General features: G+C 45.7%; 1 protein-coding gene across 1 annotated transcript in view; it reads left to right on the top strand.

Annotated features, from left to right (window-relative positions):
- The window catches only part of LOC144491665 (calcium/calmodulin-dependent protein kinase type 1-like), a 211840-nt gene that overhangs the window by 122124 nt on the left and 63218 nt on the right, over positions 1 to 26498 (top strand). Inside the window, exon 3 of the mRNA XM_078209825.1 lies at positions 3797 to 3928. Within this exon, the coding sequence (XP_078065951.1) occupies positions 3797 to 3928 (132 nt within the window). The remainder of the gene's footprint in view (positions 1 to 3796; positions 3929 to 26498) is intronic.

The raw sequence follows: 26498 nt of genomic DNA, 5'->3' as shown, positions 1-26498 counted from the left end.
AACTCCATTGTCCATATGATCTTTTGAACTGAATGTGCGTTATGTGGTGCTGTTACATTGAAGAGACAATCAGTGCTCCCTGTGCCCAGCTTGGAAAACCGCTACTGTTGCTGTATTGGAACTGCAATTGGCCAGATTTTATTGGCTTTAACCCAAGGAGTTCATCTTTCGTGGAGTCATTTTGTGACATAATCTTTAGAAACAGGAGACTTGTCAAAATAAAGAGAGCGGTATATTCTCTGCTACCTGAAATGATGTCGTATTCAATCCTACCTTCCCTGAATTAATTACTTCAGGCCACATTCCCACTGCAGTGAGATCGGAGAATTTGGCAGCCAGCCAAATCTTCGTTCACTGTGGCGGGATGGGAAAATTCTGCCGACACGAACGGCCGGTAAGATTGCGCCCTTTGTCTTTTTAAAAAAATATTCGTCATGGGATGTGGGCGTCGCTTATCAGGCCAGCATTTATTGTCCATCTCCAATTGCCCGAGAACTAAATGGCTGTTTCAGAGGGCATCTAAGAGTCAACCACATTGCTGTGGCTCTGGAGTCATATGTAGGCCAGACCAGGGTAAGGATGGCAGATTTCCTTCCCTAAAGGATATTAGTGAAGCAGAAGAGTGATCCCCAGAGCATTACCCTGGGTCTCTGGATTACCAGTCCATTGACAATGACACTGCCTCCCTTATTTAAAGATATTCACCCGGCAGTTCTTCCCCTCTTGTCACCGCTGAGTGACAGTCCGGCGATTGCTCTCGGTTACTCCCTGATTAAAGTGGAAAGCAGACTTGCTTCAGGTCAGAGGGAAATTAAATGAAATTGCCCAGCAAAGCAAGTTTATAGCCCTCTTCAACATAAAAAGTAGTTATTTGTAACTATTATTAAATGGGATAAATATTAATGAGAGCGGGTGTTGTGAGTGAAAATTCATGCAATGCACATGCTACTTCTAAACTTAATCTACAGCTGTGCGCAAATGTCCACTTTCTCCAGCAATGTGATCACTCCTTAATGATCATTCCTCTGCTAATGCGACGCAGCCTATGTTGGTACAGCAGCCATTTGCCTGGTTCTAAAGATTGAAGAAGTAGGATCAGGAGTAGGCCTTTCAAGCCTGCACTGCCACTCAGTAAAATCATGGTGGATCTTTGACCTCAGCTGCACCTTCCCACACTGTCTGCATATCACTTCATTCCTGCAAGAGTCTGCCAATCTCCAACTCGAACCTACTCAACGACTGAATATGCACAGTTCCCCGAGGCTGAGAATGACTAAGGTTGACAACCCTTTGTGCGAAGAAATTTCTCCTCCCCTCAATCCAAAACGGTCAGCCACTTTTTCTGAGCTTGCAATCCCCTAGTTGTAGTTTCACCAGCCAGGGGAAACATTCTCCCAGCATTTACCCTGTCAAGCCCCATTTCAATGAAGTCACCTCTCGTTCTTTTAAACTCTGGGGCCTAAGTAAGAGGCCGAGTCCACTCATTTGATTCTCATCGGACAGACCCGTCTTTCCAGGAGCTAATCTAGTGAATCTATGTTGCTGTTGTCAAACTTTACTCTTATATGGCAATCTCTTTGTAATAAAGACCTTTCCTTTATCGATTGTTTGCTGTACCTGCATAATATATAAATTCTAAAATCTACAGTTTGTAATGTTCACACATGAAAAGCCGGACATTTCTCAGTCTACCACAGCTGTCATTTCCATGCTTGTATCTCAACCACGCATCTCCTACTGTAACAGCGATGGTTGGGTAGATATCTGTTTTTTACACAACTGTAGGAAGTTGGGTAAATCCTCTTCGTATTGCACTCGTGGTACATGAACATGCAAAAGTAAGCTGAAACGAATCTTCTCCCGGAGGTGGTGTCTCATATTGGGTTCCACCAGCCCTGCTGTCCCACCCATGGCAAGGTGGTTAGCACTGCTGCCTCACAGCGCCAGGGACCCGGGTTCGATTCCCGGCTTGGGTCACTGTCTGTGTGGAGTCTGCCCATTCTCTTGTGTCTGCATGGGGTTTCCTCCGGGTGCTCCGACTTCCCCCTGCAGTCCAAAGATAAGCAGGTTAGGTGGATGGGCCATGCTAAATTGCCCCTTAGTGTCACAAGATGTGTAGGTTAGAGGGATTAAAAATGTGGGCTTATGGAGATAGAGTCTGGGTAAGATGCTGTGTTAGGAGCATCGGTGCAGACTCGTTGGGCCTAAGGCCTGCTTCTGCACAGTAGGGATTGTATTCAATAAGCAACCATTTTGTAATGTGTGACTGGTTATTTGCTGTATTGGGCAGTTCAGCTGTGGGGTATCATAAAAGCTGAATCAGCCAGCGTTTATACAAATGTACTTATCAGTCCAGTGATCAGGGGAGGGCTATTTTCTCCCCTTTTCCCACTTACCGACTGCCTCCCCACCATCATGTCATTTAAACCTCTCTACAGGATTAGGCCTTGTAAGAGGGGGACACTGCAACCTGCAGTAGCTTCTGCTATTCACACATCCGACCAACTGCAAGGATGTCTCAACAGAATCACACAACACTGAAGGAGGCCATTTGGCCCATCATGCCTGTGCTGGCTGTTTCTCAGAGCTAACCAATTAGTCGCATTTCCCGTGCTCTTTTCCCACAGCCCTGCAAATGATTCTTTTTTTCAAGTATATATCCAACTCCTTTTTGGAAGTTATGCTAGTCGCCTAACTTCTAGGAGTCATATGTAGGCCAGACCAGGGTAAGGATGGCAGATTTCCTTCCCTAAAGGATATTAGTGAAGCAGAAGAGTGGTCCCCAGAGCATTACCCTGGGTCTCTGGATTACCAGTCCATTGACAATGACACTGCCTCCCTTATTTAAAGATATTCACCCGGCAGTTCTTCCCCTCTTGTCACCGCTGAGTGACAGTCCGGCGATTGCTCTCGGTTACTCCCTGATTAAAGTGGAAAGCAGACTTGCTTCAGGTCAGAGGGAAATTAAATGAAATTGCCCAGCAAAGCGAGTTTATAGCCCTCTTCAACATAAAAAGTAGTTATTTGTAACTATTATTAAATGGGATAAATATTAATGAGAGCGGGTGTTGTGAGTGAAAATTCATGCAATGCACATGCTACTTCTAAACTTAATCTACAGCTGTGCGCAAATGTCCACTTTCTCCAGCAATGTGATCACTCCTTAATGATCATTCCTCTGCTAATGCGACGCAGCCTATGTTGGTACAGCAGCCATTTGCCTGGTTCTAAAGATTGAAGAAGTAGGATCAGGAGTAGGCCTTTCAAGCCTGCACTGCCACCCAGTAAAATCATGGTGGATCTTTGACCTCAGCTGCACCTTCCCACACTGTCTGCATATCACTTCATTCCTGCAAGAGTCTGCCAATCTCCAACTCGAACCCTACTCAACGACTGAATATGCACAGTTCCCCGAGGCTGAGAATGACTAAGGTTGACAACCCTTTGTGTGGAGAAATTTCTCCTCCCCTCAATCCAAAACGGTCAGCCACTTTTTTTGAGCTTGCAATCCCCTAGTTGTAGTTTCACCAGACAGGAGAAACATTCTCCCAGCATTTACCCTGTCAAGCCCCATTTCAATGAAGTCACCTCTCGTTCTTTTAAACTCTGGGGCCTAAGTAAGAGGCCGAGTCCACTCATTTGATTCTCATCGGACAGACCCGTCTTTCCAGGAGCTAATCTAGTGAATCTATGTTGCTGTTGTCAAACTTTACTCTAACCACTGTGCTGCTCACAAGTGGATGATTGGTGCTGTAGTGTAGTAAAGTGCTAATATGTCTTCCCTTTCTCTTCCCAGGGGTGCGTTCTCTGAAGTGGTTCTTGCAGAGGAGAAGAGGACTCAGAAACTGGTCGCCATCAAGTGCATCCCCAAGAAAGCTCTGGAGGGAAAGGAGAACAGCATTGAGAATGAGATTGCTGTCCTTAGGAAGTAAGTGCAAGTGAAAATGAAAATGTTGGGGGCTGGGGTTGATGCAGTGATCTGTTCCCAATTCTAGCCGAGCTGAAAGAAATGTATTCCTCTGCCAATTAGAATCTTGTTCCAAAATATGGAAATTCTTGCCATATTAGTCATGTTGTTTAATTATTGGGATTACATCGCCAAAACCTGTCTGCTTTCATTTAGCTAAGTAAAATATGGTATTTTAGCATGTTTCTACATAGGAGAGAGTCGCAGGGTTATTCCAGACAGTTGATTAATTTGCTCTGTCTTGTAAGTAGGTGCTTACGCAAAGATATTTACAAGGCCTTACCAGAGGAGTGCTTTGCTATGGAGGGAGTTGGTTGCAGCAAAGCGTTTTACACAGACTGAGAACATACCACATTTCTTTTTATCTGTATCTAATTGAGTGGATCTCACCCTTGTTTGTAAAGTGTGTTTGTTAGTTTCACAGCCATGCAGTCAAAATGTGGTTCCATTTCCTGCAGCTTTCCAGTGTCAATTTAGCAGCATGCGTGTTACAATTTAAGTCTGGCTATTTTGACATAGCTGTGAAAGGATGGGTGTTGCAGATGGTGCAAAGATTATTCTACCTTGGTACATTGTGACATCCAATGGCCCAACGTTCCTTTAATTTTTCAGTGGGTTGTTTTGTAAGAGATTACAGCTGATACAGTTGTCCTTGCAATGATCTGTTCAGGGTGAAAAAGGACCTGACTAATACTAACCACATTTAGTGTTGGAGAGTATTCTCTACAGTAAAGGTGTGAAGACCATATTTATTGTGCATCCTTATTGGTTGTTCCTGACTGGTCTTCTCTTTGAACCCCAGGAATCTTTGTGGTGATGATGCTCCCACATTGGTAGGGAATTCCAGGATTTTGATCCAAGCCATCAGGAAAGCTTATAGCACAAGCAGGATTTATTTACTTCCCACTGGTATCTGCATGAAGATCCGAGAACTAAAATTGAGCATTTCTGTGACATAATGGATGGAATTTTCCAGCCATTCATGCCAGTGGGATCCTCCAGTCCCGCTGCAGTGAATGGAGATTTGGCTGAGCACCAAATTCTCCAGCCTTGCTTGCAGCAGCGGCGGGGCCTGAACGGCCGGAGAATTCCGGCCCATTAAAGTTTACTTATTATTGTCAGAAGTAGGCTTACATTAACACTGCAGTGAAGTTACTGTGAAAATCCCCTAGTCGCTACACTCCGGCGCCTGTTCGGGTACACTGAGGGAGAATTTAGCATAGCCAATGCACCTAATCATCACGTCTTTCACACTGTGGGAAGAAACCGGAGCACCCGGAGGAAACCCACGCAGACACGGGGAGAACGTGCAGACTCCACGCTGACAGTGACCCAAGCCGGGAATCGAATCTGGGTCCCTGGTGCGGTAAGGCATCAATGCAAGCCACTGTGCCATCTAAATTACTTAGTCTTGTGTACTCAATGTGGCCACCTGTTATACTTAGTTGCTTATCTTTGGACATGAGATAGGAAGGGCCTACTTACTTTAGTAGAGAGGTCAATGTCTAACGAATATATATTTAAAGTGATTGGGAGAAAGATTAGAAGGGAGATGAGAGAATTGTTTTCACCCAAAGGATTGTCGGAGTCTGGAACCTGCTGCCTGAAGGGGTAGCAGAGGCAGAAACTCTCCACTCATTTATCTGGATGTACACCTCCAGTGCCGTAATCTGCAGAGTTTTATGCAAGCCACTCCAAGACACTCACCATCCTGATTTGGAAATATATCGCCGTTCCTTCGCAGTCGCTGGGTCAAAATCCTGGAATTCCCTCCCTAATGGCATTGTGGGTCAACCCACAGAACATCGAAGGCAGTGATTCAAGAAGGCAGCTCACCACTACCTTCTCGAGGACAACTAGGGATGGGCAATAAATGCTGGCCAGCCAGCGACGCCCATGTCCCAGCAATGAATAAAAAAAAGTGCTGGGAAGTTGGGGCTAGGCTGGCTGACTTGTTTTCCGGCCTGCGCAGACACAATGGTCCTTGTGGCCTCTTTCAAGAACAAAGAACAATACAGCACAGGAACAGGCCCTTCGGCCCTCCAAGCCCACGCCGCTCCCTGGTCCAAACTAGACCATTCTTTTGTATCCCTCCATTCCCACTCCGTTCATATGGCTGTCTAGATAAGTCTTAAACTTTCCCAGTGTGTCCGCCTCCACCACCTTGCCTGGCAGCGCATTCCAGGCCCCCACCACCCTCTGTGTAAAATATGTCCGTCTGATATCTGTGTTAAACCTCCCCCCCTTCACCTTGAACCTATGACCCCTCGTGAACGTCACCACCGACCTGGGGAAAAGCTTCCCACCGTTCACCCTATCTATGCCTTTCATAATTTTATACACCTCTATTAAGTCTCCCCTCATCCTCCGTCTTTCCAGGGAGAACAACCCCAGATTACCCAATCTCTCCTCATAACTAAGCCCCCTCCATACCAGGTAACATCCTGGTAAACCTCCTCTGTACTCTCTCCAAAGCCTCCACGTCCTTCTGGTAGTGTGGCGACCAGAACTGGACGCAGTATTCCAGATGCGGCCGAACCAACGTTCTATACAACTGCAACATCAGACCCCAACTTTTATACTCTGTGGCATAACCTTTCTCTGAATCCCATCCATCCACCATCGGCATTCCCCTTTCACCTATTTCCATAAATAGTGAATTCCTCAAGTTATTGTCTGGAGATTGGGGCACCCAAATAGTGCCGCAATCTCTGAGGAGCTAGCGTCGTTAGATCCCACACATCTCTTTCCTGGCAGGAATCACCCCAAGCTCCGAAAAAATGTCTAAATGAGGGTGGATTGCAATCTGGGTCACCCAAACCCACCCAACTGGAATCTCACTGCTTTTCCCACTGGGTCAACACTTTGAAATATTTTTGGGAGAATTGTGCCCACTGTTTGCGGTAAAGTGCACCAATCATTAACATTGTACCTTGGGAACGGTAATGTGCTATCAGCAACTTATTAATCCGGGACTTGGGAGCCCTTTAAAAATGGCGGGGGATGTGACTCAACACCAGGATTTCCGTTCCCATTCCCGTTTCTAGCAGTTTTTGCCACGTGCATCATTCCCACCCTTGCTGGCTTCATTGCTGGGTTGGGCAATTGAAACTGCCGCCTTCCCCACAGTCTTTGTGGAGTCAGGCCTCTTCGATAAGTATAAATAGTTGACAGAACCTCAGAGGGTTTATAAACCTCAGGGGAACCCCAGTCCCAGGTGAGGAACAAAAAAAAACCCGTCACCTGTTCCTGGAATTCTTTAAGAAGTCTCACAACACCAGGTTAAAGTCCAACAGGTTTATTTGGTAATGAAAGCCCACTAGCTTTCCTGGAATTCTTTGACAGGCATTGACATGCAAAATTAAATCTGTTCTTTCAGTTTCAGTAATTAAATGCTGTTTTATACGTTCAACATGATTGATCACAAGGCTTTGTCCTGAAAAGCTAAGTTGACAACTACGTTGTTTGATTTGATGTATTATTGTCGCATATATTGGGATACAGTGAAAAGTAATGTTACTTGCATGCTATACAAAGTATGGAAGGGGCGGCGCGGTGACACAGTCATTAGCACTACTGCCTCACAGCGCCAGGGACCTGAGTTCGATTCCCAGCTTGAGTGACTGTCTGTGTGCAGCTTGCACATTCTCCCCGTGTCTGCGTGGGTTTCCCCCGGGTGCTCCGGTTTCCTCCCACAGTCCAAAAATGTGCGGGTTAGGTTGATTGGCTATGCTAAATTGCTCCTGAGTGCCAGGAGGATTAGAGGGGGTAAATACGTGGGATTATGGGGATAGGGCCTGGGTGGCCAAATCGATAGGCCAAATGGCCTCCTTCTGCATTGTAGGCATTCTATGATTCAAAGCATGCCTTTCATAGAGTACAAAGGGGAGGTGGAAAGAAGAGGGTGCAGAATGTAGTGTTACAGTCACAGCTAGGGAGTAGAGAAAGATGAAAGATTAATATGAGGTAGGTCATTCAAAAGTCTGATGGCAGCAGGGAAGAAGCTGTTCTGGAGTTGATTGATACGTGACCTCAGACATTTATATCTCTTTCGCAATGGAAGAAGGTGGGAGAGAGAACGTCCGGTGTGCATGGGATCCTTGATTATGCTGGCTGCTTTTCCGAGGCAGTGGGAAGTGTAGACGGTGCAATGGACGGGAGGCTGGTTTGCATGATGGACTGGGCTACGTTCACAACCCTTTGTAGTTTCTTGCAGTCTTGGTCAGAGGAGGGGCAATACCAAGCTGTGATACATCCGGAAAGGATGCTTTCTATGGTTCATCTGTAAAAACTGATGAGAGTTGTAGCGGGCATGCCAAATTTCCTTAGCCTCCTGAGAAAATAGAAGTGTTGGTGGGCTTTCTTAACTATAGTGTCGGCGTGGAGCGACCCGGACAGGTTGTTGGTGATCTGGACACCTAGAAACTTGAAGCTCTTGACCATTTCCATCAAATTCCCGTTGATGTGGATAGGGGTATGTCCTCCACTGCGCTTCCTGAAGTTGATGACTATCTGCATTGTTCAGCATTATGTAAGTTTTGAGATGCATCAAAGTACTTTTCCTGGTGGGAAAAGTGCTATTATGCTTTCAAAACTGAAGAAATCATCTATTGGGAACTCCTAAGTGCCATGATTTGAAGTGGGCTAAATGTCCACAGTGCTTTAAATTTGGGAAAATAAAAACTGATCTGCAGCTTTCACTTAAAGAAAAAATAGGAAACACCTACCTTTGGATTGCATTGATTGACAGGCCATCTGCTGGAATTTAGAAAAAGGTCATTGCCATCTATTTTTCCAGTTTCAATAGGCTCCATTGTCTGCATTTTCAAGGGTTTGTTTTGACAACTAAGGTAATTATGACCACTTGGCTGAATTTCAAAAGCTAAAGAATCCCTTGTACAACAAGGGATTGTGTAGGTAATTTGATTGACAGTTTTAAGAGGTTAGTAAAAGATTACCCATCTTTGATGTTACTGAATAGTTCTTTGTTTTTACAATAGATTGACCACTTCAGCGGATATAACTTTCTTGAATGGCTCCAAAGCATTTTTGTTGGCTTTGTTAGATTGTTAGAAGTGCAATTATTTCCTGCCCATTTCAAAAACATGCCTCCTGAGGTCTGCCCATAATTGATACTGCGGGGGGTGGCTTGAGGACTGAGTTTGTGGGCCTGACATTCATCATTACAACTGAGCCAATGCCCCAGTAAATGGAGGTGTGTGTTCTAACCTGCTGGCCTCATCATCTTCCCACCTCTGTTGTTGCCCCAGGCCTACTGCTGGATGTCCCACCCCTGCCACCCTAGAATGAAAATATGCAAAGCCTTTTTAAAAGGACTCAGGTCTGCCCCAACACAACCTTTCTCACCTCCTCCCCGAATATCCAGCCCTTTATCTCCGATCTTTTAATGGGACTCTACTCCATTACGTTATAGAACCATAGAACCATAGAACATTACAGGTCAGAAACAGGCCTTTTGGCCCTTCTTGTCTGTGCCGAACCATTTTTTGCCTAGTCCCACTGACCTGCACTTGGACCATATCCCTCCAATATCTGACCATATCTTGAGAGATGGTCAGAATGTGTGCGACAAGAGGCTGCAGGTACACTCCTACTGTCTGGACTTGTCTGGATGAACTGTTCTGTTGTCATTTACATGTAGGCAAATAGATTTTAGCTTTTTGCTGCTTTATGGGTTTCAGTATGCAAAAGTCAAGTTGATTGCATCAGGAGGTGGAAAGCAGTTGGAATGATGGATTTACCCTGTGGAGAATAGAGTGAGATGGTAATGGGACAGGACAGCTAAAAACCTAGTTAAAGAGGTAGGTTTTAAGGAAGGTTGCAAAAGAAAAGATAACAGGGGTTACTGGCCATTTCCTTACTGATTCACAGACTGTTGAGCAATTGATAAACGACTGGCAGTGAGGCATTAACTGGGACAAATCCCATTGTAAGTGGGGGTATTGATTAGTACTTTAAATGTAGACAAAGATATTTCCCCTCCAAGGTCTCTGGTCACACAGCTTGGCCGATATCCAGTATCAGATAAGCAGAAATTTCTTCCAACTAAATACTGAGAAGCCATTATTTTGGAAATTCACTATTCTGTGGTTCCATCCCCCTCCCTGGCACATCTCTTAAGGCCGATTCAGACCAGGTCACATCTGACCCCAAGATGGATTTCTGATCATATATCCTCACTATCAGCAAGATGGCCTGTTTCCACCTCTGTAGTGTTGCCCCTCTCTGGCCCTACCTCACTCGGTTCAGTTGCTGCTTATGCACGCTCTGAACTTGACTATTCCAATACTTTCCTGGCTGGCCTCCCATCTTCAACCCCCTCCATAAACTTGGGCCCATGTCATAACACGCACAGCGTTCGGTTCATTCATTACCCCTCAGGTCAATCCCTGTTTGGCAATGGCTCGATGTTAAAATTCTCATCCTTGCTTTCAAAGGAATTGTCCCGCCCCCTCCCTATTGCTGGAATGCCCTCCGGCCCTACGATCCTCCAATCTCTGCACTGTTTCAGTTCTGACCATTGGCGCATCCCGAATGTCAGTCACGTCATCGTTTGCAGCCATGCCTTCAGTTGCTGAAGCCCAAAGCTTTCTGAAATTCCCTCCTGCAATCTCCCCAATCCACTCGATCCTTTTATTTGTGACCCTCCTTAGAACCTATCTCTTTGACAAAGTTTTTGGTTATCCTGTCCCAATACCTTAAGTAGCTCAATGTGGAATCTTGTTTTATAATGTTCCTGTGAGGTGACTGTTTTTTAATTCATTCGTGGGACATGGGTGTTGCTGGCTGGTCAGCATTTATTGCCCATCCTGCGTTCCCCGGGGGCAGTTGAGAGTCAACCACATTGAACATAGAACATAGAAAGAACATAGAAACCCTACAGTGCAGAAGGAGGCCATTCGGCCCATCGAGTCTGCACCGACCACAATCCCACCCAGGCCCTACCCCCACATATTTACCCGCTAATCCCTCTAACTACACATCTCAGGGACAATTTTTAACCTGGCCAATCAACCTAACCCGCATATCTTTGGACTGTGGGAGGAAACCGGAGCACCCGGAGGAAAACCACGCAGACACGAGGAGAATGTGCAAACTCCACACAGACAGTGACCCGAGCCGGGAATCGAACCCAGGACCCTGGAGCTGTGAAGCAGCAGTGCTAACCACCGTGCTACCGTGCCGCCCTACCACTGTGCTACCGTGCCGCCCTACCACTGTGCTACCGTGCCGCCCTTTGACTCTGGAGTCACATGTAGGCCAGACCAGGTAAGGACAGCAGATTCCCTTTCCTAAAGGACATTAGTGAACCAGGTGGGTTTTTCCAACCATCGACAATGGTTTCATGGTCATCAGTAGATTCTTAATTCCAAATTTTTTTTTATTGAATTCAAATTCCACCATATCCATTACAGGATTCGAACCCTAGTCCCCAGATTAACTGAGTTTCAGGATTAACAGTCTAGCGATAATACCACTAGGCCATTGGGGTATTTTACTAAAGTTTTTGTCATCATTGCCATGAAGCTTATAGTTCGTCTTTAACATTGTTTTTTGCCATCATGCAACAGACCTGTGCGGTAGCGAAAGGATCAAACACTGAAGGTGCTTAAGTCAAAAGATGGGCAGCACGATGGCACAATGGTTAGCATTGCTGCCTCACAGCGTCAGGAACCAGGGTTCGATTCCCGGCTTGGGTCACTGTCTGTGCGGAGTCTGTACATTTTCCCCATGCGTGTCTGCATGGGTTGCCTCCGGGTGCTCCAGTTTCCTCCCATAGTCCAAATGGCGTGCTGGTTAGATGTATTGGCCATACTAAATTCTCCCTCAGTGTTCCTGAACAGGCACCGGAGTATGGCGACTAGGAGACTTTCACAGTAACATCATTTGCTGTGTTAACGTAAACCTACTTGTGACACTGATAAATGAACTTTAAACTTCAAGTGATGTCTTCTTAAGTGAGTTTTAAGGGGCATCTGGACAAATGCATGAATAGGATGGGAATAGAGGGATATGGTCCCCGGAAGGGTAGGGGGTTTTAGTTCAGTCGGGCAGCATGGTCGGTGCAGGCTTGGAGGGCCGAAGGACCTGTTCCTGTGTTGTAATTTTCTTTGTTCCTTCACCTGTTATATTTCAGCATGATGAACTTGAGTAAGCAGGGGCTGTGACTGGGGATACTGAATGTTAAGTTGACTCTGTCTTCTAGTCAGCTGGAGCCACAATGCTGAATGTTCTGTCTTGTGAGGAATAGCAGGCATTTGAAATTCTGCGCTTCAGCAAAGAAAGTACACTGCAGGGATAACGAGTCTGTGAACGATATCAGCTAGCCTTAAGATAATGTCCCACCCATTTCTTTCTAAAGGTTAAAAAAAATGAAATTTTTAAAAATACTTACGTCGCTTTAAATGATCATCTTCAAATGGGGAATGTTGAAGATCGAGGAATAACAGGATATACATGTGAAATGAGATCCTGCGTGTCGTGTCCTAAAGCAAATGGATCATTGCATTATTCAGTTCTGATAAAGTAACCTTCCAGTGCCAGGTTTAAGTGGATTTAATTTATAATATGATTTATTCCTTCTGTTCCCCTTAAGTGATCAAGAAAGGGGAATTAATGTTCTTGTGATTAGTGAGCTTGGCTGTCTGACCCTTAAGAGTGCTGTGTTTTACTGAACACAGGCAGAGTTTTTGTAAAAAAGATTCTAAGTGTAAAACTGGTGAGAAAACAGGAGGCTTTTGTGGTAAGTCTTCGGAGGCAAAAGTCCCTTCACCAAAACCCCTTTATTTACAAACTCTAACAGCAGTACACAGAGTGCTAGCAGTTAGCAGTCTGCCTCAGGGTGTGCCAGAGGAACTGACACACCTGGTTAAATACAAGGCCAAGACTCCCTGATTGGCCCATCAATTGGATCCTTAATCAGGGAGTTCATACTCCAATAGGCCAACCTCAATGGCCTGATTGAAGTCATTCCAGTTTTCTGTGCAATACAGAGACCACAATATGAATCCTGCCACTAGGGGGAGAGGGATGGAGTCTCAGCTTGCCGGAGAGACTGTCTGCTGAGCTTGGGGGTGCCATCGTGCAGGCAGTGTACTGGGACATCTGTAACACTACACACCCCACCCCCAGACACCGCCAACAGCCCCCCCCTCCCCCAAACGCCTCCCACCGCTCCCCTGCCGATCATGGCCCCAGCCAATTGCTTCCCCACCCATCCAGCTCCTCCCCTTCCCATCCCTCTTTGGGGCCCCATGTGTTTCGGAGGAAGTTGTGCTGGAAGTGGGTAATGTTGCGAAGTGGAGCAAAGGAGGTAGATTTTTGCAAACCAAATCTGCAGAGATCTGTGCAGTGCATTTTGTCAGCATTGTGTTGTGCCTCTCCAAGATCCTTCATTATTAGACTGATTATTTCTGTGGTTCATTTAGCAACAGCTGAGCCCCACTGCAGGATAAATTACTTTTCCACCTCTATTTGCTTGTGTGTGGCTGAGATTACCGGAAACGTTCTTCACTGCAGCTGAGTGTTAGACTCGACAATGCCAAACTTTGCCACCGTCATCGAGTATCTCGACACTGCATCCAGTTGAGAGTTACAAATGACAGAGCCAGGAGAGGTAGAGAGGTTAATGGTTCCTACCTTTTGCTGGGAGAATTCTTGAAAATTGCTGTTTCACACGAATTAATTAAGGATCCCGCGCACCCCGGACATTCTCACTTCCTCCTTCTTCCGTCGCGAAAAAGATACAGAAGTCTGAGGTCACGGACCAACCGACTCAAGAACAGCTTCTTCCCTGCTGCTGTCAGACTTTTGAATGGACCTACCTTGCATTAAGTTGATCTTTCTCTACACCCTAGCTATGACTGTAACAGTACATTCTGCACTCTCTCCTTTCCTTCTCTATGAACGGCATGCTTTGTCTGTATAGCGCGCAAGAAACAATACTTTTCACTGTGGGTTAATACATGTGACAATAATAAATCAAATCAAATCAAATGGAAGAATTGTAGGCATTGGGAAATTTGACACATTTCAAGCATTCTCTTTGTCAAACCTCAAAAAGGAATTAATTTGAGGAATGTGAGTGACTTTTGTAGGCGTCAAATAGCCAATTAGAATGATGGAATTTAACACATGAGAAGATCGGTGGGGGATGGTGTTTGGAGGGGAGTTGGTGGGGGGGTGGTGGTGTTCGGAGAGGGCTGGGGGGGGGGGGCGTGGGGGGTGGTGTTCAGAGGGGAGTTGGGGGGGGTGATGGTGTTCAGAGGGGGGTGGGGGGTGGTGTTCGGAGGGGGCTGGGGGGGGTGGGGGGTGGTGTTCAGAGGGGGCTGGGGGGGGTGGGGGTGGTGTTCGGAGGGGAGTTGGGGGGGGTGGTGGTGTTCGGAGGGGGGTGGGGAGGAGGGGGGGGGTGGCGGCGATTCTCCCAGCCCGCTGCGTTGCTTATGTCATGCAGTGGGCTGGGAGACTCAAGCGGAGGCCGTTTCGTGGTCTTCCCGCTGGGTGCCCCGGCCTCCGCGAGTCTCTGACAGCCGGATTTCCGGCACCGTCAGTTCTGCACCAGAAAACAGCCCGAAGCTGCATAATTTATGCAAATCTTCATTTGAATGTATTTTACATCTCATTAGCAGGCCCTGGACTGAAGTCTCTGGGCTCACTAGCATCTCCGCCTCCACCAGGTGTGTTTTACTCCAGCGGGGTTTACAATAGCTCCCCACTTGCGGGGAGCTGGCGACCTGACCCTGCTGGAGTGAAGGGATCCATTGAGGCCCCCCCCCCCCCCCCCCCCCACCCCCACCCACCCAGAGTGTCAGGGGTAAAGTGGGGAGGGTGCACCCTGGGCATTGCCAGCCTAGCCCCCGGCACTGCCCGAGGGGCAAAGTGCCAAAGCCCAGGGGACAACTTGCCCAATGCCCAGTGGCAATCTGATTGGCTGGCGGTTCTCCACGGTGGGACTTTCTCCCAAGTGAGGGGTGGAAGTTCCACTTTCTGCCAATTAATGCTTTGTTGGAGCATAAAATGGCAGCAGGGATGCAGGAGTCAGTGTGGGGATGTGTTTCCGCACTGATTCTTCAGTTGGCAGGGGCCAAGTCCCATCATTCTAAAACGTCAGGCCCTGTTTTCCTGGTTTCATTGCTGCCTTACTAACCCATTCTTAAATGTTGACAATGTCTTTGCTTAAATGACTAACTTTAATAATGCATCACGCAGGCCCTCAGGTCTCTGCTTTAATAAAATCCTTCTCTTCCTTTCTGACCTAAATCTCTGGTATTTAATCTTGCATCTGCCATCTATCTGCACACTTTGTTAATCTGTCTGTCATCTGGCAGTCTCTGACATTCTTTCCTCATGGTTTGCCATTCCAGTTATTTCAGTATTCTCAACAAACTTCAATATCATTATTCTATTGCCTGTGTCCACGTCATTCACATGAAATTTGTCCCAGCACAGCGCCCTGGGATACAATACTGCCGATAACACACCAAGCTGAATCATATTCATTTATCTTCACTCTGAACAATCTGTCCTCCAACCATCATTCTATCCATGTGGCTATATTTCTTCCAATGCCATCTACCTTAATTTGCAACAATCAGACCAGCCCTTGACAAATCCGTACTCTCCGCCCAGTCTCACTAATGTTATTCTATGTCATAGATTATTACAGGATGGATTTTTATCAGCCTATGTCTTGGGGATCCACCTGCAGAATTCATCTTAAAATTACCCCCGATCAAGTTAAAATTAATTGCCGTAAAATGTGCTAGTTTATCCTTTTGCTACCTGTGCTGGGCAAAGGTGTAGTATCATAGTATCCTACAGTGCAAAAGGAGGCCATTCGGCCCATCGAGTCTGCACTGACCACAATCTCACCCAGGCCCTATCCCTATTACCCCATGCATTTATCCTAGCTAATCCCCCTGACACTAAGGGGCAATTTAGCATGGCCAATCTACCTGCACATCTTTGGACTGTGGGAGGAAGCTGGAGCACCCCAGATGAAACCCACGCAGACATGGGGAGAATGTGCAAACTCCACACAGACAGCGACCCAAGCCGGGAATTGAACCCAGGTCCCTGGCACAGTGAGACAGCAGAGTTAACCACTGTGCTGGCCCAATATTTGCTGTATCCTTTGACACCACATGGACAGCAGTGGTTCAAGATGGCCGCTCACCACCACCTTCTCAAATGATGGACAATAAATGCTGGCCTAGCCAGCGCTGCCCACATCCCATGAAAGAATGAAAATAATGATTCTGTTCCATGGCAATTCTTGTCTCCAGAGATTTTCTGAGAATTTAAGTTGGTGTCTTCATAATCTCTTTTCCATCTTCTGCCTGCAATGCATGCATTCTGAGCTTGGTGGTATTTCTATTTTTAGTCCCATTCCATTTTTTAAAGTGATGCCTTTTTGAATATTTATGCGGCTCTCCCACATCCTCCTCCGTTACCTCGACACAAATTCTTTCATCTTGTGCCTTAAAAACTGATGCAAGATTCTCATTAAGTAGCTCTGCTGTTCTCGCACCATCTAGTACAAGGGGGCTCCTTCATCTTGAAGTCATCCTGTTTCTCTTTGATCATTCTTTCACTTGTGTTCTGATAAAAGCCCCTGCTATTTCCTTTTATGTTGACTCCCACAAGCCTTTCATACACCTCCTCATTCTCTCCTGAACTTTTTATTTGCTATCCTCCATGCCTATTATTACTGTTTTCTTTCATTTTCTCCATGTTTATCATACGCCTTTGTTGAGCCTTCCTTTTGCCCATGCCTCTCAATTAAGGGAAGCGTTACTTCCCTTTATTCCTACTCAAAATATATTTACCCTGCGTCTTCTCTATCTCCTCTTCTGGCCATCCTTCGCCTGAACTGTCACTTGTTTTCCCAAGTAATCTGGGTCCAGTTGCCTTTTGTACCACTGAAATTGGCTCATCCAGCACTTTTATCTGTGACTCCTTTTATTTTCAATGTGGGCTCAATTGTGTTTATGGCCACCATTTCCAAATGTTCTCTGACTTTGAGCTCAATTGCTTACTCTGCTAGCGGGGATGATGTGGACATGATTGAGAGCTTCAGGTTTCTAGGTGTTCAGATCACCAACAACCTGTCCTGGCCCTTCCGCGCCAACGCTATAGTGAAGATAACCCACCAATGCCTCTACTTTCTCAGGACGGTAAGGAAATTTGGCATGTCTGCTATGACCCTCATCAAATTTTACAGATGCACCATAGAAAGCACCCTTTCCAGATGTATCACAGCTTGCTATGGCTCCTGCTCTGACCAAGACTACAAGAAACTACAAAGAGCCGTGAACATAGCCCAGTCCACCAAACAAACCAGCCTCCCATCCATTGACTCTGCCTACACGTCCTGCTGCCTTGGAAAAGCAGCCAGCATAGTTAAGAACCTCGCGCACCCCGGACATTCTCTCTTCCACCTTCCTCCGTCAGGAAAAAGATACAAAAGTCTGAGATCACGTACTGATACGCGTTATCATACACGAGGCTTGATGCTCAGGAAATAAAGGCTTTTATTTGCTGTAACAAAGCAGCTAACAATTATATACACGATCCCAGACTGAGGGGTCCCAGCCAGAGCAGGGACCTTTATACCTCTCCCAGGAGGCGGAGCCCGACTGGGATGTACCACAACACTACAATACAAAGGTGTAACAACCCCACCCTAACCCCAACAGCAACAAGTAGCACAACTCATCCCTAACCCAACAGCAACATATGTACATACTTGTAGTACTGGCCAGACCCTGGCTCAGTACTATCCAGTGGGAACCAACGATGGTTCAACACACGTACTAACCGACTCAAGAACAGCTTCTTCCCTGCTGCCATCGGACTTTTGATTGGACCTCATATTAAGCTGATTATTCTTTACATCTTATCTGTAGCTCCAACACTATACTCTGCACCCTCTCCTTTCCTTCTCCCCTATGTACTCTATGAATGGTAAGCTTTGTATAGTGCGCAGGAAACAATACTTTTCACTATACTAATACATGTGACAATAATAAATCAAATCAATTCATACCCAGAGCTAAGCTTAACAGACATCCTTCCTCATTGGTCACAAATCAGAGTGATTAAGTAAAGAGTCTGGTAGCCACTTTAAGTTCTCTTGTAAGCCTACAAATCTCCTTGCTTTTGCACTACTTAGTGATCTATAATCTACCCCCAACACAATATCAGATCCTCTCGTATTTCTCAACTGAATGTTTGTAATTTTGATGCATGGTACCCCCTACTCTTCCGGAGACCATATCCCTCTATTCCCATCCGATTCATGTATTTGTCAAGATGCCCTTAAAAGTCACTATCGTATCTGCTTCCACTACCTACCCCGGCAGTGAGTTCCAGGTACCCACCACCCTCTTGTCTTGTACATCTCCTTTAAACCTTGCCCCTTGCACCTTAAGCCTATGCCCCCTAGTAATTGACTCTTCCACCCTGGGAAAAAACTTCTTTCTATCCAATCCTTACAATCCTTCCATTTTTTTTCTTCTTTTCTTTTTCTTCAAAGCGTTGATTTGAGGTCCGATTATGTCAGTCTATCTCAATCTCGGTTAATGCTTTAGATACAGACCCTTGATCAGAACTATTAGAAAACAACCAAGCTACTAGCAACCAACTGCAGCACACCAAGTATCATGAATATTCGATCATCATCTTAGAATCCCTACAGTGCAGAAGGAGGCCATTCGGCTCATCGAGTCTGGGCACTGACTTTGATAGAACATCTTACCCATGTCCTTTTCCTCTGCCCTATCCCTGTAACCCCACAGATTTACCCTGGCTAATTCACCTAACCTACACATTTTGGGATACTAAGGGGCAATTTACTATGGCCAATCCACCTAACCTGCACACCTTTGGACTGTGGGAGCAAACTGAAGCACCTGGAGGAAACCCACACGGGGAGAACGTGCAAACTCCACACAGTCACCCAAGGTTGGAATTAAACCCGGGTTCGCTGAGAGGCAGCGGTGTTAACCACTGTGCTGCCCCTTGATAATCTGTTTGAGAATTCTTTCATCGTTAGAGTCATTGAGTCATAGAGGTTTACAGCATGGAAACAGGCCCTTCGGCCCAACTTGTCCATGCCGTCCTTTTTTTTTAAAAACCCCAAAACTAATCCTAATTGCCCGCATTTGGCCCATATCCCTCTTTACCCATCATACTCATGTAACAATCTAAATGCTTTTTAAAAGACAAAATTGTACCCGTCTCCACTACTACCTCTTGCAGCTTGTTCCAGACACTCACCACTCTCTGTGTGAAAAAATTGCCCCTCTGGACACTTTTGTATCTCTCCCCTCTCATCTTAAACCTATGCCCTCTAGTTTTAGACTCCCCTACCTTGGGAAAATATATTGACTATCTAGCTAATCTGTGCCCCTCATTATTTTATAGACCTCTATAAGATCACCCCTCAGCCTCCTGCGCTCCAGAGAAAAAAGTCCCAGTCTATCCAGCCTCTCCTTATAACTCAATCCATCAAGTCCCGGTAGCATCCTAGTAAATCTTTTCTGCACTCTTTCTAGTTTAATAATATCCTTTCTATAATAGGGTGACCAGAACTGTACACAGTATTCCAAGTGTGGCCTTACCAATGTCTTGTACAATTTCAACAAGACGTTCCAACTCCTGTATTCAATGTTCTGACCAATGAAACCAAGCGTGCCGAATGCCTTCTTCACCACTCTGTCCACCTGTGACTCCACTTTCAAGGAGCTATGAACATGTACCCCTAGATCTCTTTGTTCTGTAACTCTCCCCAATGCCCTACCATTAACTGAGTAAGTCATGCCCTGGTTCCATCTACCAAAATGCATCACCTCGCATTTGTCTAAATTAAACTCCATCTGCCATTCGTCAGCCCACTGGCCCAATTGATCAAGATGCCGTTGCAATTGGAGATAACTTTTTTCACTGTCCACTATGCCACCAATCTTAGGGATTAGGGGTGTAAAATACAAAATTAGTAACCAAATTAATACAAATTGTGATATATTTCACAGGGAAAAGTTGAGCAAACTCGTCTCTGTAATTTTGGACTAAATAGGTTTGTATAAAACTATAGCCAGTGCATTTTATTGTGTGAATTAAACATCCAAAATGTAAGAAAATATTGGTCGAGCTTGTAACCTTCCTTTGCTAAGCACCCCATTACTTGTTACCTAAGAGCTCCACTTATGTCTCTCTCCTCCTTGGCTTTACATCATTGCTGATGATTCACAAATGCCACTCATCTGCTGTGAGTTTTCAAGTGGGAGTATTGTCAATTTGAGCAAGGAATTGTCATTGCAGTGGGGATATGGTAGTTCACCATTTACAGGGGTCATGCGTGTGATCCTTCCTGTGTTGGTGCTCCTCTGTAGTGATCTGAAGAATACTTCAAATTTCCAGTGTGGAGACTTAGGGGCTAAGGGTCATGTGCAGGCTATTCTCAGTTGTTGAAATCAGTCGGACATGAAGTGATGTTTGGCTTACATGATTGCTTGTACCTTCGTTTTGACCATCCAATAGGTTTACTGGTACTACTAAGTTCTCCATAAAGTGCATCCTTTGGTAGTTGACCACCATTCTAATGACAAGACCTAACCATCGTGGTCGATTTTGTTTCAGCACTTCACAATATTATCTGACTGTTATAACAATCCATTGTAATGTGTCTCTCAGATTTTATACGAATAAAGGATATTTTTTGCAAAAAGCAATAATCTGAGTTAGAAAACTATAGCACTTCTGTGTTGGGGACTCCATACTGCTTGTGGATCACAAGAGTCTTTCTCAAGCCATTTGAGTAGGTGGCACGATGGCGCAGTGGTTAGCACTGCTGCCTCATGGCACCAGGGGCCTGGGTTCAATTCCGGCCTCAGATCACTGCCTGGATGTTGTTTGCACATTCTCCGTGTGTTTGCATGGGTTTCCTCCGGGTGCTCCGGTTTCCTCCCACAGCCTAAAGGTGTGCAGGTTAGGTTCAATGGCCATGCTAAATTGCCCCTTAGCATCAGGGGGATTAGCAGGGTAAATACATGGGGTTACGGGGATAGGACCTGGGTAGGATTGTCATCGGTTCAGGCTCGATGGGCCAAATGGCCTCCTTCTGCACTGTAGGGATTCTGTGAGTGCCATGTCTATAACTTTGTGGCTCGCTCTCACTTCCTTAATCGAATCATGGGACAATCCTTCCCTTCCCTTCTTTAGGATTCTCTTCTTTAGGTTCGCCCTATATCTCCTGTTCTCGTGCTCTTTCTAAGAAATACTTGAATAAAATATTCAAATGCTCTTCAACCACATGATAAACTACAAGATAAATAAACAATGGCACATTTCAAACCCCAAAATTTTGCTTCTCACATTAGTGTAATGTTGCGTTGAAATATGATCTTTCTATTGACTGTGGGGAAACGTGGATGGACAGGCGATGACAGATGTCTGGTGCCATGTTTATTTCCCACTGATGTCAGGAGGGTCATGGCAAGGGTTAGGCTGGTCGGCTGGAATTGCAGCACTTCCAGGTCTATGCGACAGCAACCTTCCTATTTGAATATGCAATGTCCATCCCGATCAGCTTAGTGGAGCAGAAGTCACTGGGAAATGTCTTATCCAGTGTTTACAGTACAAAGCAACTGGATGTTTTGCAAATCATTAGATTACAAAAAAAGAAAAGCAACAACCTTTTGTTAATCTCTAAGGTAAATAAGACTAAACCAGCTCAACCTCAAATGTTTTGTTAACTATTAACATCCCTTGCTTTCCTCCTATTGTTTCTCTCCTTGCTGCTCCCCTCTCCTTCTCGAGGAGATCAGTAAGGCACAATTTCACTCGTGATGGCGGCTCTCCATTGCCAAGTAGAATCCTTACAGTACAGGAGGACATTCAGCCCATCGAGCCTGCACCGACAACAATTCCACCCAGGTCCTATCCCCGCAACCCCCGTGTATTTACTCTGCTAATCCCCCTGACACGAAGGGTCAATTTAGCATGACTAATTAGCCTAACCCACACATCTTTGGAGTATGGGAGGAAAGCGGAGCACCTGGAGGAAACCCACGCAGACATGGGGAGAATGTGCAAACTCCACACAGTCACCGAGGCCAGAATTGAACTTGGATCCTTGGCACTGTGAGGCAGCAGTGCTAGCCATTGTGCCACTGTGCACTTGGACACTTGCAGCAGGATCCTTAACCATAAATATGGGGAAAAAAGAGAATGGCCCAGTACTCACCTAATGATCTCACACACTTAAAGTGATGAAGAACAAAGAGTCTGAGGACACCTGGGAAGGGTCAGTGTCAACTTATGTTGGTTTGAATGGCTGAGCACTATCTTATTTGGTGCACTTACCAACTGAGGCACACAGAAGGAAGGATGTTTTGAGAGTTTACTGCCATTAAGTATCATTGTGTATGAAGCTGCAGTAAAGTAATGAGCCACATTTTTAGAAGATGGCGATGAGAGTTCCCATGAAGGATGCTCTCCTATGTAGACATGTGGATCAACTGGACATGTGGCTAATGTTGTATTCGTAAAGACACCTCAGAAATACTTCAATCTTTTATTTGCTGAACATATTCTTTCCAAACTGACTTTTCACACCATAATTTCTCCCAAATGTATTTGAATGTCAGTGGGATTGAGATGGGGAACAATCAGGGGGTAATGAGGCACATTTGCCCAGTGCGACCCAGTGCTTTTGGGCCTACTTACACCTAACTTGATTTCCAGTCCTATTGAAGACAATGGAATGTAATATTGGCCGGAATGTAATGAACAGACCACTGGATCCATCTAGCCTGTCCTATATGGCTGTGATGAGTTATGCCTCACGCCACAGATAACCACTGCCTACACAGGAGCTGGGTAATCTCCCAGGAGAGGCAAAAAAACAGGCAAAATCCCAGGACAAGTGGGGAAATAAATCTGGGGGAAAAATCAGGAAAATTCCTTTCTGATCTCTTCCAATGACTGAACTGGTCCAGGAGACTGCATTGGTGTTCATGTTAGGAATATAAATTATCTACGATCAGTCAACAGAGCATGGTCACTCTGTTAAACCCTGAGACAGGCTGAAACCCAGCTCCCAATCTGAGTTCCAATCTGGTGGAAGCGGATAGTCGCAACTTTCAAAACTGGGGGGAAAGGTAGGTGTAATAAGTCCTCTGAGGCAGAAGTCCCTTCACCAAAACCCCTTTATTTACAAGTCAGACAACAGCATACAGAGTGCTTTCAGTCAGCAGTCTACACTTGGAGTCCCAGAGGAACTGACACGCCTGGTTAAGTACAAAGCAAGAGGCTCCTTGATTGGGAGTTCAGGGAGTTCATTTTCTAACAGGCCCACCTCAATTGCCCATTAAAGTTGTTACAGTGGGAAAATGGGGTTGAGAAACATGCCAGCCGCGATTGAATGGTGGAGTAGACTCGATGGGCCGAATGGCCTAATTCTGCTCCTATATCTTATGGTCTTATGAATAGGTACTCGAAACAAAAAATAATGTAGTGCTGTGGGGGAAGAACTGGGGAATGGAACTACTTGGACAGCTCTTATGAAAAGCCTCATCAGTGCAGCAAGCATGTGGCCTGTTCCTATTAATTCAGTGGTTTTTACCAGGGGCTCAACTTCATGTCCTGTCTAGTTTAATCAACCATTAATAATGCCATTTCTGACCGGCTTGGCCTCATACTGACTAGAAATCCAAATTGGAGCTGGTGATCGTCCACTTTGCCCTTCTGACTTGTGTTTGTAGAACTGTGTGCCTCTGACCCAGAGGCCTGGTTATAATTACTTCTCAGTGTTATTCTCTAAGTAGCTTTGAATCTGAGGCCAGAAATGAAACACAGAAACAAGGAAACATAGAAGATAGGAGCAGGAGGAGGCCATTTGGCCCTTCGAGCCTGCTCCACCATTCATCACGGTCATGGCTGACCATCCAACTCAATAGCCCAATCCTGCTTTCTCCCCATAACCTTTGATCCCATCTGCCTCAAGTGCTATATCCAGCCGCCTCTTGAATACATTCAATGTTTTGGCACCAACTACTTCCTGTGGTAATGAATTCCACAGGCTCACCACTCTTTGGCTAAGACATGTCTCCTCATCTCTGTCCTAAATGGTCTACCCTGTATCCTCAGACTTGGCCTTTGCTTCTGGACACCCCCACCATTGGGAACATCCTTCCTGCATCTACCCTGTCTAGTCTGTTAGAATTTTATAAGTCTCTATGAGATCGCTCCTCATCGTCTGAACTCCAGCGAAAACAATCCTAACCTAGTCAATCTCTCCTCATACATTAGTCCCGCCATCCCCGGAATCAGCCTCGTAAACCTTCGTTGCACAAAAGGCTGCGTGATTCTGTTACGTGTACACTCAGAGAATTATGTGCTGTAGCTATGCTGTCAAGGTGCAGTGCAGTGGTGGCGTGTTCGCATTGCTGAGTTCTTGCTGGTTTAGTCCCGCAAATTAGTTTGGAATCTTGGAAAAAAAGGGAAGGTTGCAGGGGGAGCTCATTTTGAGTGATGTTTGTATCTTGTTCTGCATTTGAAAAAGCTTGTCAGTTATACATGTACATTCTGACCAAGATAAGAGTGCAGGGAGAACCTGAGCAGAAACTCATTGTCAGATAAGTGCAGCATCGCTTTTCAAGTCCATCAGTTGTGCTTTCATAATCTGCCGGTTGCAGTCGGTGCCCTTTTACCTGAACAGTTTTAACTCCATGCCGCCATTTGACTAAATGTCAAACACATGTACAAAAGTTGTTTTGAGTGTGAGAAGGGCGAAGGTAAATGTTCTGGCGAGGGACACCGGTCTCTAATACACCCACTCATTGGCACCTCATTGGCACCTTCATCAGCACCGACTGCAAACCTTTCAGGGGACAAAAACTCTGCAGGAGATGAGGCAACAACTGCCAAAACCAAAAGGGAAGTTTAAAATGCTAGCTGAGCACAGGAGAACATGTTTGACTAATTTTTAACAAAAAACAGCTTTTTAAGTTACTCGCCCCACAACATCTTATTCCCCAGTACAGTCCTCCCATATTCAGCAGTTACCCAGGGGAGTCGGTGAGTGGAAAATTCAATGCTAACCCAGTGAACACCCGGGACCAAGCCTTGCTGGATTCCAAGAATGCATCAAAACCAACATTCACCATTTCTTCTTTCTACCCCCTTAATCAATTTTGTATCCATGAGGTCTCTACCCCTTTAATCTCGGGGTTCACATTTGCTAATAAGCCGCTTATGTGGTACTGTACACACGATACAAAGAGCACATTTTTGAACCACCTTTTCCGTAACTAAATCGGAAAAAGAAATGGATTTGGAATTCTCAGCTTGCTGTGGTGGGATATAAACTCGCTTTCCTTGGATTATTAATCCAGACCTCTGGATAATTAGTCCAGTGTAACCAATACCCTGCTACATCCCTTCTGAGAAACCTCACTTGATAACAGTCACCAAGCCGTACACATGTACGCTGCACACCTCACACACAAAGCACTTGTGAAAACAAGCATTTACACTATATTCAGTGTTTAATCTCTCGCAGTTGCTTATTTGAAAAGTGCTGCCTGCAGTGCCTACTTTTGGTCCAGGAAGACTGTGGAAGAAAACATACCAATTGTTGCAAAAAACAAACATTAATCCAGGAGAGTTTTCCTTTCCTCTCCACTGCTGTCCTATCACTTTCCTGCCTCGTCTCCAGCCACTCAATCTCAATGCCAGTATTGCTAGTACAGACATGATGGGTCAAATGGCCTCTTCCTACAAAAGAACAATACAGCACAGGAACAGGCCCTTCGGCCCTCCAAGCCCGCGCCGCTCCCTGGTCCAAACTAGACCATTTTTTTGCATCCCTCCATTCCCACTCCGTTCATATGGCTATCTAGATAAGTCTTAAACGTTCCCAGTGTGTCCGCCTCCACCACCTTGCCCGCAGCGCATTCCAGGCCCCCACCACCCTCTGTGTAAAATACGTCCTTCTGATATCCGTGTTAAACCTCCAACCCCCCCCCCCCCACCTTGAACCTATGACCCCTCGTGAACGTCACCACTGACCTGGGAAAAAGCTTCCCACCGTTCACCCTATCTATGCCTTTCATAATTTTATACACCTCTATTAGGTCTCCCCTCATCCTCCGTCTTTCCAGTGAGAACAACCCCAGTTTACCCAATCTCTCCTCATAACTAAGCCCCTCCATACCAGGCAACATCCTGGTAAACCTCCCCTGCACTCTCTCTAAAGCCTCCACGTCCTTCTGGTAGTGTGGCGACCAGAACTGGACGCAGTATTCCAAATGCAGCCGAACCAACGTTCTATACAACTGCAACATCAGACCCCAACTTTTATACTCTATGCCCCGTCCTATAAAGGCAAGCATGCCATATGCCTTATTCACTACCTTCTCCACCTGTGACATCACCTTCAAGGATCTGTGGACTTGCACACCCAGGTCCCTCTGCGTATCTACACCCTTTATGGTTCTGCCATTTA

This window comes from Mustelus asterias, chromosome 3 (genome assembly GCF_964213995.1).
Source record: "Mustelus asterias chromosome 3, sMusAst1.hap1.1, whole genome shotgun sequence".
NCBI lineage: Eukaryota > Metazoa > Chordata > Chondrichthyes > Carcharhiniformes > Triakidae > Mustelus > Mustelus asterias.
Note: the sequence above shows the minus strand (reverse complement) of the source record. Positions and strands in the feature narration are given on the sequence as shown.